Source organism: Apis cerana, linkage group LG7, assembly GCF_029169275.1.
Source record: "Apis cerana isolate GH-2021 linkage group LG7, AcerK_1.0, whole genome shotgun sequence".
In the NCBI taxonomy this organism is placed as follows: Eukaryota; Metazoa; Arthropoda; class Insecta; order Hymenoptera; family Apidae; genus Apis; species Apis cerana.
In genome coordinates this window covers 9295883-9315164 of record NC_083858.1, presented here as the reverse complement: position 1 = coordinate 9315164, position 19282 = coordinate 9295883, and the positions used below count along the sequence as shown (strand labels likewise).

At 27.3% G+C, this 19282-nt stretch overlaps 2 protein-coding genes across 6 annotated transcripts; one reads left to right on the top strand and one right to left on the bottom strand.

Annotated features, from left to right (window-relative positions):
- The first annotated feature begins 18 nt into the window (after positions 1 to 18).
- Positions 19 to 8494, top strand: LOC107999231 (protein MTSS 2). Of its 4 annotated transcripts, none has more exons than XM_062077135.1 (13): positions 19 to 161; positions 943 to 1004; positions 1201 to 1274; positions 1465 to 1549; positions 1633 to 1724; positions 1813 to 2093; positions 2171 to 2470; positions 2681 to 2809; positions 3032 to 3101; positions 3439 to 3729; positions 3818 to 3957; positions 4028 to 4395; positions 4479 to 8494. In XM_062077135.1, the coding sequence occupies exons 1-13, from the start codon at positions 90 to 92 to the stop codon at positions 5125 to 5127; spliced, it is 2613 nt and encodes an 870-aa protein (XP_061933119.1). In that variant the 5' UTR covers positions 19 to 89; the 3' UTR covers positions 5128 to 8494. The 4 variants fall into 4 exon arrangements, with proteins under 4 accessions (XP_061933119.1, XP_061933118.1, XP_061933121.1 ...); XM_062077134.1 differs by having other exon boundaries at positions 2945 to 3101; XM_062077137.1 differs by lacking the exon at positions 2681 to 2809.
- LOC107999397 (alpha-2-macroglobulin-like protein 1) lies at positions 7631 to 17549 on the bottom strand. Of its 2 annotated transcripts, none has more exons than XM_017059199.3 (25): positions 17259 to 17549; positions 16712 to 16878; positions 15370 to 15611; positions 15141 to 15257; positions 14799 to 14965; positions 14583 to 14691; positions 14266 to 14499; positions 13901 to 14143; positions 13433 to 13758; positions 12939 to 13300; positions 12745 to 12869; positions 12532 to 12664; positions 12203 to 12326; positions 11793 to 12021; positions 11424 to 11629; positions 10999 to 11348; positions 10626 to 10858; positions 10323 to 10565; positions 9713 to 10108; positions 9336 to 9567; positions 9089 to 9261; positions 8707 to 9021; positions 8489 to 8582; positions 8190 to 8414; positions 7631 to 8074 (listed from the first exon to the last, which is right to left on the bottom strand). In XM_017059199.3, exons 1-25 carry the CDS (start codon positions 17339 to 17341, stop codon positions 7872 to 7874), a joined length of 5331 nt encoding a protein of 1776 aa, XP_016914688.2. In that variant the 5' UTR covers positions 17342 to 17549; the 3' UTR covers positions 7631 to 7871. The 2 variants fall into 2 exon arrangements, with proteins under 2 accessions (XP_016914688.2, XP_016914690.2); XM_017059201.3 differs by having other exon boundaries at positions 12745 to 12866.
- Between the last annotated feature and the right edge of the window lie 1733 nt (positions 17550 to 19282).

Genomic DNA, 19282 nt, shown 5'->3' with positions numbered 1-19282 from the left:
TATGGATGACAAAAAGTGAACTATTTTACGATTCTAATGCGGAAGAACTTTATTGGGGCCAAGTAAGAAAAAAAATTTGATAGTCAAAGATGGATGCAACAATTGAGAGAGAGTGTAGTGCTTTAGGTGGCCTCTTTCAACAGATTATAACTGATATGAAAGTAAGTAACATTGACATGTCAATATTCAATATTTATTTTATTATACGACCGCGTTTTTTCCTGTTCATTGTTTTTTTGTATATTTTACTATCTTTGCACAAGTAACGATGCAGGCCAAGGCGCGTTGTCGATACGATTGTCCTTAATACATATTAAATATTATAATCGAAAAAAATATATTTCTTCCATTATTTCTTTTTATAATATTTTTTTTTAAAATTCCGTTGTTCTGATTCTTTGAAATTATTTTTTAAAATTTAAAATCATTACAGTATTTTAATGTGATAAAATGAGAACCAAAACTAATTTACATTTGTTCCACTTTTATAATATTACTTTAAAATATTTTTTAATTTTTACAAGATATTAGAGAGAATATATATTTTTTCTTTAAATATACTAATAAATATTTAGCATAATTGATGATAGCATATATCACAAATTTTTATTTTATAAATGTGATGTTTTTTTAAAAAATATTTGATTTCATTAGAAATCTATATATAAATATATATTGTATATGCAATTATACTTTACTTTTTTTCAAAAAGATCTTTTAATTCATAAAATTATCTAATCATAGAAATTAGGTAGGCGTATATGATTTTATATTTGATAAATTCTGTTTTATTTTCATATCGTAGATGTTAAGTTTTAAAGATAAAAATATTGAGAGCAATTATGATAATAATAATAATAATAATTGTATAATTATTTATAAAAAAAATTATATTTATTTGTATAAATAAAAAGAATTATAAATATAAACATTTGTTTTTAGAATGGAGCACCTTTATGGGAAGATTTAATTTCAAAAGCAACCAAATTACATTCATGTTTAAGGTAATAATTATATTTTATATTTTATTTACAATCTAATATTTTTATTAAATTTAATTTTTATTTAGTAATATTAATTATTTTAACTAATATATATAAAAAGAAAAATAAATATTATATCATAAATACAAAATATTTTATTTTAATTTAGAATACTTAATATAATATTTTTAACTATTTTTTTATTTTTATTTTTTAGGGCTGCTATTTTAGCCATTTCTGCATATCTTGAAACTTTTCAAAAAATTGCTGATGCTGCAACTAATGCAAGAGGTGAAAATATTATTTTTCATATATTTTAAATTACAAACAAATATTTTATATCATTTTTTATTTAAGAAATTTTTTTATGAAATACTTAATATAATATAACTTTCAAATTTAATGTTATTTTTTAATTTTATTATTTATATATAATAATAATTTAAAAATAATTAAAATTAAATAAATATAATTAAAAAAGGTGCAACGAAAGAAATTGGAACTGCTTTAACTCGAATATGTCTTAGACACAAAGCAGTAGAAACACGAATGAAATCATTTACTAGGTAATTTTTCATTAAAATTTTAATAATTTTCAGTATTTATCTATCATATTTTTAATTTTAATTTAATTATCTCTTTTTATTAGTGCTATTATGGATTGCTTGGTATTACCTCTTCAAGAAAAATTAGAAGATTGGAAAAAGTCTTTAATAAATTTAGATAAAGAACATGCCAAAGGTTAGTAATAGCTTATTCATTATAAAATATCTCAATATTTACTATAAAATTTGTAATTTTAATGTTTACTTTAAAATTATTTTTTCAGAATATAAAAAAGCAAAAGCAGAACTAAGAAAGCGTTCTACTGATACATTACGCTTACAAAAGAAAAAAGCGCGTAAAGGTCAACATTTACAAGGACAATCACAAGGATATGGAACATCATCAGGAGATATTGAATTGAATCGAATGTTAGAATCCTCAGCTGCTGTTGTTCAAGAAAAACGATTAAGTTTAGAAGAAACAGAAAGAAAAGCCGTTCGCGCAGCTTTACTTGAAGAAAGAGGAAGATACTGTCTTCTTGCCAGATTTTTGAAACCAGTACTTGTTAGTAAAGTTAATTAATTGATAATTAATTATTTAATTTAAAAAAATAATATTATTAATATATAAAAAAAATGCAGGATGAAGAAATTGCAATGCTAATGGAATTGACACATCTTCAAGAAGTTTCTGATCAATTACAACGTCATGCAGCTTCTCCTCATCATTTACCTCCTGCATCAGAACAAGTAATAACAGATATAAAAGGTTGCGATGTAACACAATGGTCACTTGCTACTCCTCCTTCAAGTCCTTCTTTATCACTTGGATCAAGAAAAAGTTCAATGTGTTCAATCAGTTCTTTAACTAGTAGCAGTAGTGGTTCTTGTAAAAGTCATCCAAGTCCATCTGGACATCCTTGGCATAGATCACTCTCTCAGGTAAAAAATTAAATAAAAAATTCAATTAAATTACTTTTTGTTTTGCTTAGTCATTGTACTAAGAATGTCAATCTTTTGAAATGCATGGCATATTAGTTATTGTTTATGCACTAACCATATTTCAAGCACGTAGTTGCTTATAGATGATAGCACGAGTGCCATTTGGCATCAGCTTAGTGTATGTGGTAGTCGATATTGTACTCGTTATAGTCTGTCGGAGTCAGGCCCTCCAGCATCAGCAGTATGATGACACTACGCCACTTGGTAAACGGTAGTTCCCGTGACTCTGGCTTCACTTCTCAGGACACATTATATACACAACCAATTTCTGAACATCAGGTAAGGTTGTTAGAAACTAGTTGCTTGCTAGCATTTCATATTTTTTTTTTATCTGTGGCATTGAATAGAATTTCAATTCATTTTTTGAGAAATATATTTTTGTTATGTTTTTGAAGTTAAATTATATTGTCATAGGTATCAAATGTGTCTTCTCAAACTAATCAAAATACTGGTTGTACAACAACAAGACCTGTAACTACTGCTACTTGGCCTGACTTACAGGAAACATCAGTTCAATATGACAGGCAAAATCAGAATGCAATCAATGAACGGCCGCATACGATCTCATCTGGTAAGATCTTTTTTTTTATTTAAAATTTATAAAATTTATTTATAAGTTAAAATTTATATTTAAAGAATATATACAGCATGGTTTTCTTACTATATCATTCAAAAACAATGTTATATTTTATAACAATTCATTATATATATATATATATATATATATTATAATTCAAAATACTAATTATAATTCAAAAAACTAAGATGACTACTATATATATGAAAAAAAGAACATATTATTGATGATTTTAACTTTAGATGGTATAGTAATAAGAGAATGAGTTTGTATATTATAAGTAATTATTTATAATATTTTATTAAATTTTATTAAATTAATTATTATATAGCTTACGAAAAGGGCCATCAAAGACCAGCACTCAGTGTCTATACATTCCAAGCTCCAGATAATAGTGGTTGTTGTCATAGTCAACCTGCTTCTCCTGTTTCATCTTCCTCTTCATGTTCTTCCTCTAATCAAGCATCTAGAGTACAATTACGTAGAAATAATGGTAGTCATCGTCCTCCAATACCGAATAGATGTTCCAGTTTAGAACGACCAACAGTTCCAGTGAAAAATGAACCTCCTGGAAGTCCTCGAGGAAAACCTAAATTACCACTTCCAGCACATTTAGCAAAGGGTATAAGTCTATTATATTTTAATAATTATTAATTATTAATTAATCATTTATTTTTAAATGATATTTAATATTATGATATATAATATAGAATTAGCAACTCATCAACTTCAACAACCTATGTATGTAAATATGCACGAATTAGCAAATTTAGCTGCAAGTCGTGCCCAAGAGATGCAATTACCTTTACCACCACCTCCTGCATCATTATCAGCATCAGGAATTGAAAAGGTAAAAACAATAATATATAAATAATAACACGTGAAATTATATAATTTAAATTATATAAAAATATTCATAGACTGAAATTACGGAAAAAGATGGTGGAAGTCAGACATCAGAATCTAGTGTTGAATCTAGTAGTGGATATGGAAGTCAAACTACTATACCGCATTCTCATTCGCTCCATAATCCAAGTGAAAATGCTTGGAATGTATCTGGTGTTGCTTCTACTTTAACTGTTCGAAGAGGTTCGATGCAACAAGCAAATAAACCTTTGCCACCAACAAGACGAACATCTACTATTATAACTGCCACATTCAATAATCCTTCATCAGGTTCTAATGATGAACGCACTGATAATACATGTGACGAAACCGAAAATCTTCCTCCGCCGCCAGCATTTTTATTAGAAAGTTCTTCACCTACAGCCAGTCCTACTCCTCAGCGGTAAGAAATAATTCTTTTTATTTTTTTTTTTAAATGAAATATTTAAATTATTTCTATTATTATTATTTTATTGTAATTTATAGATCTATCTCAGTGTCAGAAACAGTAAGAACTCTTACAGAATTACGTCATACACCTGCTAGTCCATCTCTTTTACGAAAGGTTACAGGACAAGCACAATCTCATAATAATTCTGCTACATTACCACATAATGCTGTATTGCAAGTAACTCGATCTTCTGTTGAACGTTCATGTGCAGCAATTCGTTCAGCTTCTCAAGAACGTAATTCAAATACACAAATAACTGCTATAAATACAGGTGTAAATATACAAGGACAAGGTCCAGGAGGAGTTGGCCAAAGTTTTATGGCGGTTCTTAGTGCTAAACTCATTAATAGTACAGGTAATAATGCCACAAGTGGTAACAATACAAATAGTAGTCCTAAATCTACTAGAAAACACTCCGTTGAACAACAGATAAGTAAAAATTCTAAAACACCATCTGGCTTTCTTGAAACTTTAAATGCTAAATTAGCCCAACAACAACAAAATTTGCAAGGAAATAATACAACGAGTAGATCTGCAAGCGTGAGACGCATAATGGGTAATCGTGTACCCATTATGGATCCTTTACAAGTAAGAGATTCTCTTATGGATCAGATACGAAAAGGTACCTCTTTAAGAAAAACTAGTGGTCCCATTAATGATCGTTCAGCCCCTAAAATTTATTAAATATTATAATACTGATGTTTATGCAAGTTCCTTTGCTATCTTCGATGCATCTGAATTGCGATTGTTGAACATTCACAATACGCATTATCAAGTTTGAACAATAATGCGTTTATAACGCCAAATAAAATGGCGCTTGTCATTGGTGATCATATATATGTACCTTTATGATACATTCAGTAACTGATAATGAATTAGACTGATTTTTTTGCACTTCGGTGTTCTAATATCAAATTTAATAAAAAACAAAGAAAATTTTTTTAGATAAATTCGTTAATATAATAATTAGTTTTATTAAATTAGGCAGGCTCTATATTAAGTCCAATTTTATTTTTTAATTTAAATATTGCGTGTTAGTCTATTAATTTGCAAAGATAAAATAATTTTTAATTACTTGTTTAATTATAAAGTTAATTTGATTACATTATATTCACATTTGATAATAACAACAAGATTTAAAAACAAGATTTAAACAATATATTCGTAAGTTAAAATAACATATTTATATATCATTTCAACTTTGGTTTTTAATTTGAATCGATTTTTGATATTAATGCCGGATGCTTGCCATTATGGAAAACCTGACTGATTAATAATAATTTAATGATGTAAAATATTTTATATTTTAATTTAAAAGAAAAATATAAAATTTGCATATATAATTTAATATAGAGCTCATGTCTTAATATATCATTACTTTATATGTAATTATTATTTTATGTATATTATGTGTCTTTCATTTTTCTTTATGAAGCGCACAAGTACAAGTATCGTTTTTATTTCATAATACTATTATTTCCTATTTAGTATCGTGTTTCGTGTAAACACAGGTTCTAATAATAAACATTTGTCAACCAATATAATACTATTTGGTCTGACGAAATTGAACGTAAATGTATATAAGTATTACTGCCCAGGTAGAACTTAATCTTAGAATTAGTTTTTATATTGGCCCGATTATTCTATCAAGATTTTTATCTATAATATTTATTCAATATCGAATACAGTAATTATATCGTTTAAACTACAGTATTATTACGTTATTGTTTTTTTTTTCAAGAACATTAATCGATTTTATTACATTTGAAAGTTTTTATCAACTTAGTATAGTCTTTTAGATTATATCAATTTTCTTTTATATATATTGTAATCTTAGTTTCCATCTTGGAAACATATCCATTTATATTTAGAATATTTTTCAATGCAATATCTGTCTCTTGCATATTGATTCTACATATCAAAATTTTTGTGTCTGTGTGTTTTTTGGAATTAGGATAAGTATTGTACAATACTGTTTTATAATATCAATATTTATGATATTAAGAGAACTGTTAAGATATATGCATTTACTATTTGCTCGAAAATTTACTGCCAGACAGTTCGATCAATATTTCCATAAACATTGGGTCAACATTTCGTCCCAGTACTTGTGTTCTGCCTGGGCAATGCTGTTATCGGTAAATATTAAAAGTAAACATATACGTGTATGTCAGATCGGCGAAAAAATTACTACTTTATTAATATGACATTTTGGTGAATGTGTATCTCTAATACATATTTAACAAAAAGATGGAAATTATGATCCCAATGTAACAAAAGTATTATTAATTGTATTCATCTTGTTTCTTTAAATTAATCATTTCGAATAGAATTCTATAATACCTATCACATATATCATATTATTTATTATGAATGACGGTGATGTATTAATCTCAAATGAAAAAAAAAAAAAATACTTATTTCATGGAATATAATTAAAATATTTGAAATTAATGCCGACTGAACTGAAAACGCTACTGCCAATTTATAGACATTAAAAGTCGTTCCTTTCATTCCTGATGCAAGTTAGGTTTTGCATTTTACTTTAGTGAAGCGTCGCAACGGGTAGTTTCTTTAGTGAACAATGCAAATAGTTTTTATTTATTTCGAGCAAATATTTTACAAATGTGGATAAATAGCTAACACATTTTCAGTGATAATACGATTTGATATTTAATGCTGAAAACGAACTTAATAAGTAATATAAATAATAAAAAAAAAAGAAAAAATAAATAAAAATATGGCTTTATAACAATTATGTTCTATAATTATGCATAAATAAAAAAAAATCAATTTCATTTCGATCAGCATTAAATGGCAAATATTCTTAGTAAAATAATAAATAAAAAAGCCGTATAATGAAATAGATAACCATAAAATCTGCTGTAATAAAATAATATTTAATGTAGTAAAAATTTGAGAGGTGATTGTTAATTTGTAATAATTATTTCAGTAGCAGATCAAATGCAAAGATAATAAATAAAAATATAATAAAAAATAAATCGATATTTTTTTGTTTGTTTACATGTTAATATATGTATATAATATAATGGGATGGAAGAGAGAAGAGAGAGAAGAGAGAGAGAGAGAGAAAAAGAGGGAGAAAAGAGAGAGAGAGAATATATATAACTTATCAATTTATCATATTAAAAACTTTATTCAATTTAATAAAAAAAAAAATCATTCATTTCCTGGTATATATCTGATATTTATTTTTACGTAGACTATACGTAGTTTATATTATATTTGTTTATAATATATAATTGACATACTTGTAGATATAAAAAAATAAAAAAAAATAATTATATACGTATATATCCTGCGCGAAATTAATAAAAAGGAAACAAAATATTATGTTCTTGAAATCGAAATTTACATATTTTAAAGATTTTACACAAACTAAAAATTAAAATAGATACGAATTTAATTTAACCATATGCAGGGGGATCTTCATAAGTGCATTGAATGTTATCCTCATTAAGACAGGATGCTCGTATTTCCGCCAATTTGCACGGCACACCACTTACTAACGGTAAACCATATATATAAAAAGAATCGTTTAGTGTTTGCTTTTGATTCTCAGATGTAAGAAAATCATTATCCTTGTTTATAATTAATGCAAAACTTCCAGCTACAAAAAAATATTTTTTTATAGTGAATATATTGAAAAACAGTGTATGTGTTATATATATCCAATGATGAATTAAATTATCGATATGTATTAGTATGATGAAATGTTTACGTACGATTATCTAATGGCGAACAGGAGCAATTTGGGCTCAAAGTGAACTCTATCATGGCACGAAGACGTTTGACTTCTCGGGATATATGCAAATCCAATAATAATCTCACTTTACGGAATCGCCTAATTGCTACTTTAACCGCGCTATTTGCCGAGCAATAAATGTCGCTAATATTTGACGGTAATACATCCATGCATATGGGACAAGATTGGTTTATTCTTGTTGGCGCTAAAGTAACATGTAATATGAGAAACAATAATTGTACGTGTAACTGTTGTAGATTGTAAAATATATTTACTTACACGAAACATTCGTCTCGTTAATTTTTAATATTTTTACTATTCTTAAGACTTCTTTCATAAGAGGATTCGTTATTGAGGGATTGTCTGTATCTATCTGTAAGAAATTGTCTCTTTCAATAGCTTGACGAGTGTTGTTTTTATTTCTCTAAACTTTTTTATTTTTTTGCGTCCGTTTATTTGCAAATTCTTTGGAATCATGAAAAAAGATTTTAATGTACCCTTATAGGTTCTTCATCCTCTGTCTGTACTGTCGGTACAGTTTGATCTTCTGTTACGAATGTCGACGTTAAATCAGGCAATCCGTTAGTAGTGGTAGCTGCTGTTTTGTAATCATAAGTATTCAGTTTCACGTAAACTGGAATTGGTCCTTCCATTCCATCAGGAATTGCTAGCTCGGCGTTATTGACAACAAAAGAGGAATTCATTGGACTTTCATCAAATGATAATTGCTTCATGATAATCATCTCATTTGGTGTTGTTAATTGTTCATCTACTGGCTCCGCACTGCTACAAATTGAAGGGATTTTGTAATTCTGAAAACATTCAATCGTTACATATTTTTATTCTGATTGAGATTAAACAAAAATCATTAAAACTTACAGTGGATACAGTAAGCTCTTGTTGATAATAATCGTAAAGTTTTATATTCGCTGGTTTGAGATGATCGATAAAGTATTCTTGTATTATTCTAAACGAGATACAAGTTTTTTGGCCAGTCAATTTGTTGAAATAAATTGTTACAATATCTTGATCTTCTTCGAATAATTTAACTTCTATAATTTATAATTTTAATTATTACATTACATGTATTTATTAATTTTATTTTTGATAAAAAAAATGAATTTACTTGAAGATGGATCCAATAACGAATGTAGACTTGCTCGATCAGGCACGTAACCACTTATTATACCAACTTCGAGTAAAGCCATGTTACTCTCCTCATCTGCCATTTTATATCGTGAACAAATTGTAATTTCTTGTAATGAGCATTCGTTTCCATAACCAACAGAACGAACTTCTGCTGAAAGATCGAAAGCATCCGAACCAGTACTGGATGCAACGTTGTATTTAAGATTACTCTAAAATTAAAACAGAACGAATATATAATTTGTGTGACACGAATGAAATTATTATTATAATCATTAAATTTAATTATTATTTATAGATTGTTAATGGAATCTATATTCTTATATTTTTTGGTAAAAATAAAGATATTTATTTTACCTGTATTAAAACACATCCTTCACCTTGAGCAAAAATTTCTACTATAGTTGGTAGAATAGGTAAACGAATTTGTTTAAGAATTACACGATTTTCATCTTGCAATTTGTAAACATCATCCACTTCTTTGGACGCAGTGACGAGAACAGATAAATCTGTGATGTTATTATGATGCACAATCATAGCGTACTTCGTAAGGGCTTCTAATCCAAGAACTGTATCTTGGGTGGATGTAAATCCACCTTCAGAGTTTCTTTGTTTTGATATCCAACGAACAGCTTTCAAAGCTTCACTTAAATTTTCTTCGCCTAATTTCAATAAAGTAAGAATCACGTATGCAGTCATTTCGATGCTTAAACCGATTGAAGGCTTCGATTTATCCTCCCACCAAATTAAATTCTATAATGTAAAAAGTTTTCTTATATTAGAGAATGCATTTATTTTTTTTTAAATATATTCCGAATTGTAAATTTTAAATAAAAAAAAAAATTAAGTTTATATTTTACTATTTTTTAAATCTTACTAGAGTTTTATTCGCTAATTCTTATATTTATTATTTTTTTAAATTATATTGTGTATATAATTATAAATATATATATTTATTTATTCATACTTTATAACGTGTAGCACGGTTCATTAGAGATTTCATGCTAGAATTAGCTTTTGGATGTTCCAGTAATGCGAATACATATGTGGTAAGAACAGTTGTATATAGATCATCATTATTCATTCCCTTTTCTAAACATTTTTGAGCATTATTAACAACAGATGGTGACAGAGGAACACCAGATTCGAGCAAAGAAATTAAGATATATGCTGTTAATGCTGACGATGAACCATGTTCTTGGAGGCCGCCCTAAAATAAAATTGCTCTAAATTTATCGACGAAACATTTAATCAGATGTATTTCACAAACCTTCATTGATTTATGGAAAACAGTGCCTATTACAGGAAAGCAACCGTCTTCCAATTGATTCATCGTGATCCAAGAAACAGATGATTCAAGAACGTATTTGTCGATATGAATTAAACTTGCAGCCTGCGCAAATGACTTTAATACGAATGCAGTCAACCATATGGAGCTCTCACCTTCTTCAAATGCGGAATAAGAACCATCCATGAATCTATATTTTAATTCTCTCTGATATCCTAAATATTAATATATGATAATAATTTATTAGTGTTGTTTAAATATGATTGTAAAAAAAATAAAATAATAAAAACATTCTTGGTTTTAAAATATTTCAGGTAAATATATCCATTTTAAAATATTCCAGAACACGTAATACCTTTTTCCATGTTTCTAATAGCTTTCGCTCGAAGATCAGGTTTATTGATTCTCATCGCATCAAGATATTTAATCACGTGATTATTTGGAACAAACAATATCATATTTTGTTCACCACAACCTTTCGGTAATTTTATAAGTTTATCTAAATTTTCAAGAGCTGGACCTAAAATGTCTCCTATCAAATTTAAGTATGCTCTTCCGCTGTCTGGTACAGCGTCCTTAGGCAACGTTAACTCCCACATGAACGAAGAATCATCGCTAGAATCTTTAGGACAAATCAAAGCTGATTTTGTTTCTTCCACAGGAAAACCTTCAGGTAGAATTAGAATCGGTTTCACGATTACATCCCTTGAAAACATGAATAGATATGTTATTTAATTTGTTAATTTTTATTTATTACGCAAGATATTTATTTCTAATTACTGTGTAAATATCACAGTCTCTGATCCGCATGGTTCAGGATAATCAATGTCCACAAAAGCGGTGACCGTTATGTTAACTTCTCCGATCACTCGCGGTTTCAGAATATACTCGTGAACAATATTATCTCGTGGTTTCACACAAAACGAGGCTGTAGGTTCTGACAAATGCAAATCAATTTTTTCCATCTCTTCCAATTTGATTTTTACCTATGCATCCATAAATGAAGCGAATTATGAAATTTCGAAATTTTTTTGTATTAGAAGAATGAATATAATTTAAAGAAAAAAAAAATGAAATTTGTTAAAGAATAAAAATTTGTTTACGTGAAAAATATATTTTAATGTTCAAAATTATATTTTCTATACTTACAGGTAAGCTATGATGCATGTAGTTAAAAAGAGATACTTTAAAACGCATAATTTCGCCGCGTTTTATACTGTAAGGTAAATTATAATCAAGGAAAAATGATTGAAATGCTGTTATAGTGGTTGGTGGTGCTATTCCAAGTCCGTGTGTCGGGGAAATACATGTTGTGTAGCCAACCCAATCAGTGATAGTGTGTGGAAGTGTACGTTCTATTGTGATTTTACCTTCTTCTCTGAAAAATATATTGTAGTTAGAATAACAAGGATTTAAAATAATTAATATATGAATAATAATAACATATAATTATTGTTAATAATAATTATAGTAGAATCAAGAAAAAAAATCAATTTAAAATGTATTTAAACATAATATTTACGTATTTACTATCATTTTAAAAACTAATTTAATCATACCCGATAGGTACTAATTCCCATAACCATGTTTCAGGAAAATATGATCTAAGTGTAGCCATTTGAGCCTGATTTTGATCAACATATCCTATCCCTGAATCCATCGCTGCAGCAGCAACTGCGAATTCTATTAATGAAAGGATTAAAAGATCTTTCAAAGAATTAATCGTTTAAGAAGTAAATCAGAAGAATAAAATTATTTAATACTGAGTGAGATTTATAAAAATAACGTTTAACGTTCTTATTTTTTGTAAAAAACAATGATTTTATCGCTTGTATTTCATTAGTCGATATTAAATCTATTTATAAGAATAAATATAACGAAAATTTACCAGAATTATCCTTCATCGACATATATTCATTCATTGAAATATATTGACGGGACAATGCTGTGTATTCCATGAATAACCACGGGCATGGTCGCGTTTCCAACACGAGATCGCTCATTACTATTACTCCAAAGTCCTACGAATAACAAAAATTAAAATTAAATATTGTCTGGAATATTTAAAGATAAAAAAGTTTATAACTTGATAATATCTTACAACGAAAGCTTGTACAGCATCCACGTAATTAACTCTTTTGCTGTATGTTATCGTTTGTCTTTTCGATCTTAGAAATTGTGGAAGATGATTGATCTCTTCTTTCATTTCTTCCGGAGCGATTGCTGCTGTAATTTATATTATTTTATTTAAATTAGACGTAATCGCTATATAAACATTGTAGATTAGAAACGTACATTTACAACGAGAATTCTTCCACGGAAAATAAAATTTTGGAGTTGGATGGAATCTTTTCAACGCATCAAATGTTTGAGTAGAACTCATCAGATTGGATTCTGATTTGCTCAAGAATAAAGTCGATTTATCTACAGCAGAAATTGCACAAAGAGATCTAGGGGCGGCTTCAACGTGATATTGAGTGGATGATCCTGGTATTTGCGCATCAGTATGCCATGTAGATTTCACTTTATTCTCAAAGCAATGGCCAACCTCAATTGTATAAGTGGTTGCAACAATTTCACCATCTGATCTTACGTAATAAAGTAACAATTCTGAAACTGGAGCCATGCTTGGTGTAACTTTAACGCTTAACGGGAACCTAATTAAAAAAAATACATATACACATATTTTTCATAGTAATAATTATTTATGCTCTATGGACAAAAATATATTATAAAAACACGATAAAAACGAAGCTAAATTCATTATTTAATAAAAAAAAAAAACTTGCCTGTGTACTATAGCTTCTTTGTTCGTTTTGTTAGCAGAAGATTCGATGGTGCCCAATAAATTATGAAACTCGAAATAATTTAATATTGTATCTCGATTGGGTTTGTGCTTTACGTGGCCATATATCAGAATACTTCCTTTGGAATTAATCGAATAATGGAAAGAAATGGTTTCGTTCATATTAGAGGATGTCGTGTACATAACGTTGAAAGAATATTTTTCGCCACAAACGATTGGTTGGTTTCCTCGAGCTACTGTTAAGTAACTATCGGACGGTGAATACCAAGGGTTTACAGTGATAGATGCTGAAGGTTGATTCATAAAAACCTAAGAAAAATTATATATTAAATTTAAATTAGAATATAAAATTCTAAAGATTTATATGATAACTAATTTAAAAATTTTTAACAGTACTTGATATCGTAATAATTAATAGTAATATCAATAAATTATTATTAATGTTACCTACTCTCCAACGTTGATCTGGTGAATAATACGTCGTTGGATAATCAACAGCCGTTGCGACAAAACTTAATAAAACGATATTTTTATGTTGCGGCGGTACGACAAAATCGACAAAACCATCGGTCGAGGATATAAAGTCACGGCAATCTACCACATCTTTCTCCCATTCGATTTTTCCACGTACTTTTAGACAAATTTGAATTTTTTCATTTGGAGCAGGTGTATCGTCGTATCGCAGTACTCGTAACTGTCGTAAAACATTCATTTAATAAATAACATTGATTATTATTAAGGAATTAAGATCACATTCGATAATATAATATAAATTAACATATAAAATAACATAAAGATATGAGAGAAAAAATTCACTTTTCCATGATAAGGTAAACCAAACTTGAAGTATTTAGGTGTGTAATGTTCGTATTCTAACTTCAACGCTTCGTGTAACACCACGGTTCTACTAATCGTAGTTTCCACTATACCAGTCCCAGCTTCCGTGAATTCAGCTATGAGAACGATATTGTTCGGATCCATTTTCCAATGGGCCAATCCGAGAACTGTTCCAGAAAGGACAAAATCGGTGCAACCATCCCCTTTGTCAAGCTGCAAATATTTATTTTATCTATTGAAACATCTTTCTATATTAATAATAATTAAAATGTACACATTAGAATAAATTTAAATACTTTAGTCTCGTAACGTATTGCCGGAAGATTGGGTAATCTTGTCCAACTTGGTGTTTGCGGAGTTAATTTTAACAGTAGATTACCTTTCACGGGTTTACCATAGCTATATCTGTAATTGCAATCATTATTTAATTTTGACGTAAAATGATTCACGTGTTAAATTATAACAACGTTCTAAATATTTGAAAATTTATGATAAAGATATAATAATGATACTTGACACAGATGTTCCAAGTCACATTCTCTACATTCGCAAGGATGTATTGTGGCGAATTGATCGTCATTTGAAATTTTGGTAAAACATATTTCTCCACTTTGAACGTAGTACTGTGAATCAAATTGGGATACGGTTTCTTCTTCATCACTTTTATGTGCCACGATCCCTGTTACACAAATTAACAAATTTTCTTCACAACATTTATACTTCCATTCCTTATTTAACAAAATAACAAATTTGTCTTTAATCTATGAAACAATTATTTCATTTTATTTTGTCCTCCTTCGTTCGATATCATTTATTCTGTTCTCTTGACAAAAGTAACGAAGTTTCAATTTTACCAAGCTAGGTTCCGGTGACAGTGGAAACGTCAACTGTGCCATTCCATTCTCCGTGCTTACATTTGTCCATTGCTTTACCTTTACAAACGACGGATTTTCGATCCATACTTCTGGAATCTGGGCATAAATTTATAGAATAAAATTAATAAAATTGAAAATATAAATTATAAATTTTAAGTAAAATAGGATAATTACTATTCCATCTATATTAAACGAATCAACGTCTTACCGATTTCTGCCATGGTTTTAAATCATGCATAAGCATAAGAATCCTAATCTTAACATCTTGACCAGGCTTATAAGTCGGTTTATCAGTTTCCACAAAAGTGAGCAAGGAATCATGTTCTATTTCTACGTCCGTCTCCGATTTTATCACGTAATCAGGGTATTTGTCGAATTTGATTTTTAATCGGAGTGTTGCGGTTCTGTAAATCGGTGAAGGTACTGCTAATTGCAAACATGTTTCTGTACCTAAATAAAAATAATTATTAATACAGTTGGTCGATGATGTAAAAAGAAGGAAGATTAAGATTGAATATTTTTAAACTAATTCAATATCAAATTTAAAAATGTTGATACTATATCATGTATTTTCATATACAGAATTAAAATTTTCATTTTATGACGTAAACTGACATAACTGCATTTAATGCAAAAGAATGTTCTTAATCGATAAATTGCTATACCAAGAAAGCCTACTAAATTGTCTCTTCTATGTCGATTTAGCTAATTGTTTCTACAGTCACGTACTACGTATATATGATAATAAACATTGTTTTTCTTTTTTTATTCTTTAATAATATTATCTCTTATACAATAATTTATATTCGAATAGAGTTAAAATTGATGATTAATTGTTCAACGAATGGCCAATTACTATTTGATTAAAATTTATATCATTTTGACATTTTCTTGACTATTAAACTATGTTATCTGTTAGTCAAAGTATTTTGATCATGTTAAACGGCCAATGTTCATTGTTCAACCCATGTATAACAATATAAATGGGTTTCCCATGTATATATTCTAGCGATTGCTTATTTCCTTTCCAGAGAGGGAGTCGGCCAATTCAGTTCCCCCGCAGGAAGCGACGACAATTTCAATTTACCATTTGTTTAAAGAGTCTGATACAAGGTACAAAAATACTATCGAAAATAAGGCAGGAAGGGATAAGCCAAAAATTGATGGGAAAAGAACTTCTTGACAATTCGAAATTTTTCCAATTATTCTAGTATATACAAATTAATATAAACTGGCATATACGTATATACAAAAATACGAAATTTCATCTACTATAATGAAATATTCATTATAATATATATCAAACTCCATATCAAATCTTTAAAGTACAAAAATAAATCATATTCGTATGAATATAATTTATAAATATTATCGATCTTGCACATGTTTATCTTTTAATCTATAGATTTTTTTTTAATCGACTTCGAAAAGGAGAGATTTCTTTCCAAGGAGAGTATGCTCCTCAACTATTCTGTCGACCAAATCGAGATGAAATTTTTTCTTCGTCTCGCAGAGTTTACAATTTTCGTTATAAATTAAACGAAATTTACCTGTTTTTATAACAGCACTAGTACTAGCAAGCACTTCTTGTTCTTCTAAGAAAGGGAACACTAGTTCAAGATGAACGTGAGCAGGCAATTCTAAATTATGCAAAGATAAACATCCACTTTCGATTTCACCGGCGTATAATTTTTTTGGCGCTGTGAACACGTATCCCCTAAAAATAAAACAGGATCTAAATGCATGATTCGAATTGATTTCATTGTACGTATCATTATGCGGAATAAATCGAAGATTATCAACAAAGCACGACGTAGTAGAATCGAATATTTTTTTACAAATAAAATTTCGGAATCCTATCAAACAATATAATAATTTTAATTTTAATCTCTGTTATTCGTATTACGTAATCTTTTTTCATAGAATGTTTTTACGATTAACTAATACTCTTTTAACTAATACCACTCTTTCCGCGTAATAAGATATACGTCATTGATTAAATTATCGATCGGTTCATTAATAATTTGTTCCGATCCGATAATACGATTTTTCATTTTTAATTTGAATTCGATGAATTTAATCGGCTATAACAATTACCGATTTATGTTCGAAGCGGCATCACAACAATGTAAAAAGGTCACTGAACAAATGAACAACACTAAGAACACCAATTTATTCATCGTGTATATCTTGTACGATTACACTATTTTTACATTTATTTATGATAAACTATATTCGCAATCATGCTTATAAGTTATTCAAAACTTGGATTTTTATCTTTCGATTAAATGACAAATATTATTAAATTCTTGTGAAATAAAGACGTATTATTTAATGTAATGTGCTAATGTACAGCTCCACGCTGTACGCAGACTGAAAGTATGATATTCGTTCGGTCCCTCTTATTAACCCCTTGGATCTGTAAGGAGAAGGGTTAAAGAGGAAAGATCATTTCGCTACTGATTGTGAATAGAGCTCGATGCACGTATTTAATTTTCTTCTATGTGTTTTATTAATTTTTAACATATAATAAAAATCATAAAATTATTATTAATTTATAAATGGAAAATTAATGGAAATAATTTTAAATAAAAAAATTAATAAAAATAAGGGAATAATAATAGATTTTGATATTTTATAAAAAAAAATGTATAAATTTGAGTTTAAATTTATTATAAAAAAGTATAAAAGGAATGATAGAATTCTTTTAATAGAAATTAAATAATAATTCATATGTGTAATTATGGAATTATTGATACATTTTACATTAAGAGTTTATAATTTTGATCTTGATAAAACTTTAACTTAATTAACATTTCATGATATTATTTTTTCAAATTTATTTTATTAATTTTTAATTTTATTCATTGATTTTATTTTTTTAAAACATAATGGTTCTGTTCTGGCTATTCTTTCATTTATTTATTTCTTTTGTTTTACAGATTATAAATAATGACTTCTTAAAAAATTTTCTTCATAATCATAATTTTTAATATTTCTTTTAATATATAATATGATTCTTTTTATATCATAAAAAACAAAGATATTTATGATATTTTTATTATAAGATTTTATATAAGATTATTTTTATAGCATACATATATATTTGAATTTTATGTTGAAATATTATTTATTTTAAAAAAAAATTTATATGCAAATTATATAAACGTTTTTGACTACAACATTCTTAATTCTGCATTTATAATGTTACAATGATTCAGTATTTAGTATTATCTCTTCTTTTCAATGTCCCTTTATTATAGGTTATCATTCGGGTTATCCAGTTTTGATATGTATATGAACATAAAATATAATTGTGTGTATTTATGTTAAGTATACATAAATATTATGTTTTTTGATCAATCAATTTTCTGAATACATAATATCGATATATTTTTATTTGTTTTGTGCCCAATCATTGCGAAATATTGCAAAAATGCATGATAATTATTAATGATATGAGAAATAATTTTTGAAATATAATAATTAATAATTTAGTAATTTTTATATTTTTATATCTTTATTATAATAACAAATATAATAATAGAATTTAATTAAATAATATACAAGTAATATGATATGATTCTTTATAAAAAAAAAAATATAAAATGTAATAGATATTAAATATAAATGATGATATCACTACCATTGTAATTTTTATCCAGGGGTTGTTTTTCCTTGTATTCTATATCATTTTATTATTTGAAATTTTTCCTTTTATTGAAAATATTAAAAAAAGATTTCAGATGAAAATTAAATATATATAATTTCGATATATAATATAATATAATAATTTTTTTTGCTAAAACGCATAAAGCATTTGTGAAATTGACTTTGTTTTTTTTAAATAAAATATTATAATATTTTTTACTGCATTGGTAAATGCAATATATTATTTTTTATAAAAAAGTGTTATATCACTTATAATAAAAAATTATTAATTTAAGAAATATTTAATTATTACTGAATATTTTAATAAATCAATTTCGATTTATATAATAGCCTAATAGCTTTTTATAGAAAATATTGAGATACATTGATTCATGTTAAAAAACATATAATTTAAAATTATAAATATATATTATTTAATAATATAAAAGTTTCAAAAGTTCTTTATGTAT

Excerpts from the sequence above, each read along its gene's own strand:
- LOC107999231 (XM_062077134.1), top strand. The coding sequence starts at position 90 with ATGGATGCAACAATTGAGAGAGAGTGTAGTGCTTTAGGTGGCCTCTTT. Across the intron at positions 1,725-1,812 it reads AGATAAAGAACATGCCAAAG|AATATAAAAAAGCAAAAGCA; the intron begins GTTAGTAATAGC and ends TTATTTTTTCAG. Across the intron at positions 4,396-4,478 it reads GCCAGTCCTACTCCTCAGCG|ATCTATCTCAGTGTCAGAAA; the intron begins GTAAGAAATAAT and ends TGTAATTTATAG.
- LOC107999397 (XM_017059199.3), bottom strand. The coding sequence starts at position 17,341 with ATGAATAAATTGGTGTTCTTAGTGTTGTTCATTTGTTCAGTGACCTTT. Across the intron at positions 14,144-14,265 it reads GTTTACCTTATCATGGAAAA|TTACGAGTACTGCGATACGA; the intron begins GTGAATTTTTTC and ends GTTTTACGACAG. Across the intron at positions 8,075-8,189 it reads CTGTTCGCCATTAGATAATC|CTGGAAGTTTTGCATTAATT; the intron begins GTACGTAAACAT and ends ATTTTTTTGTAG.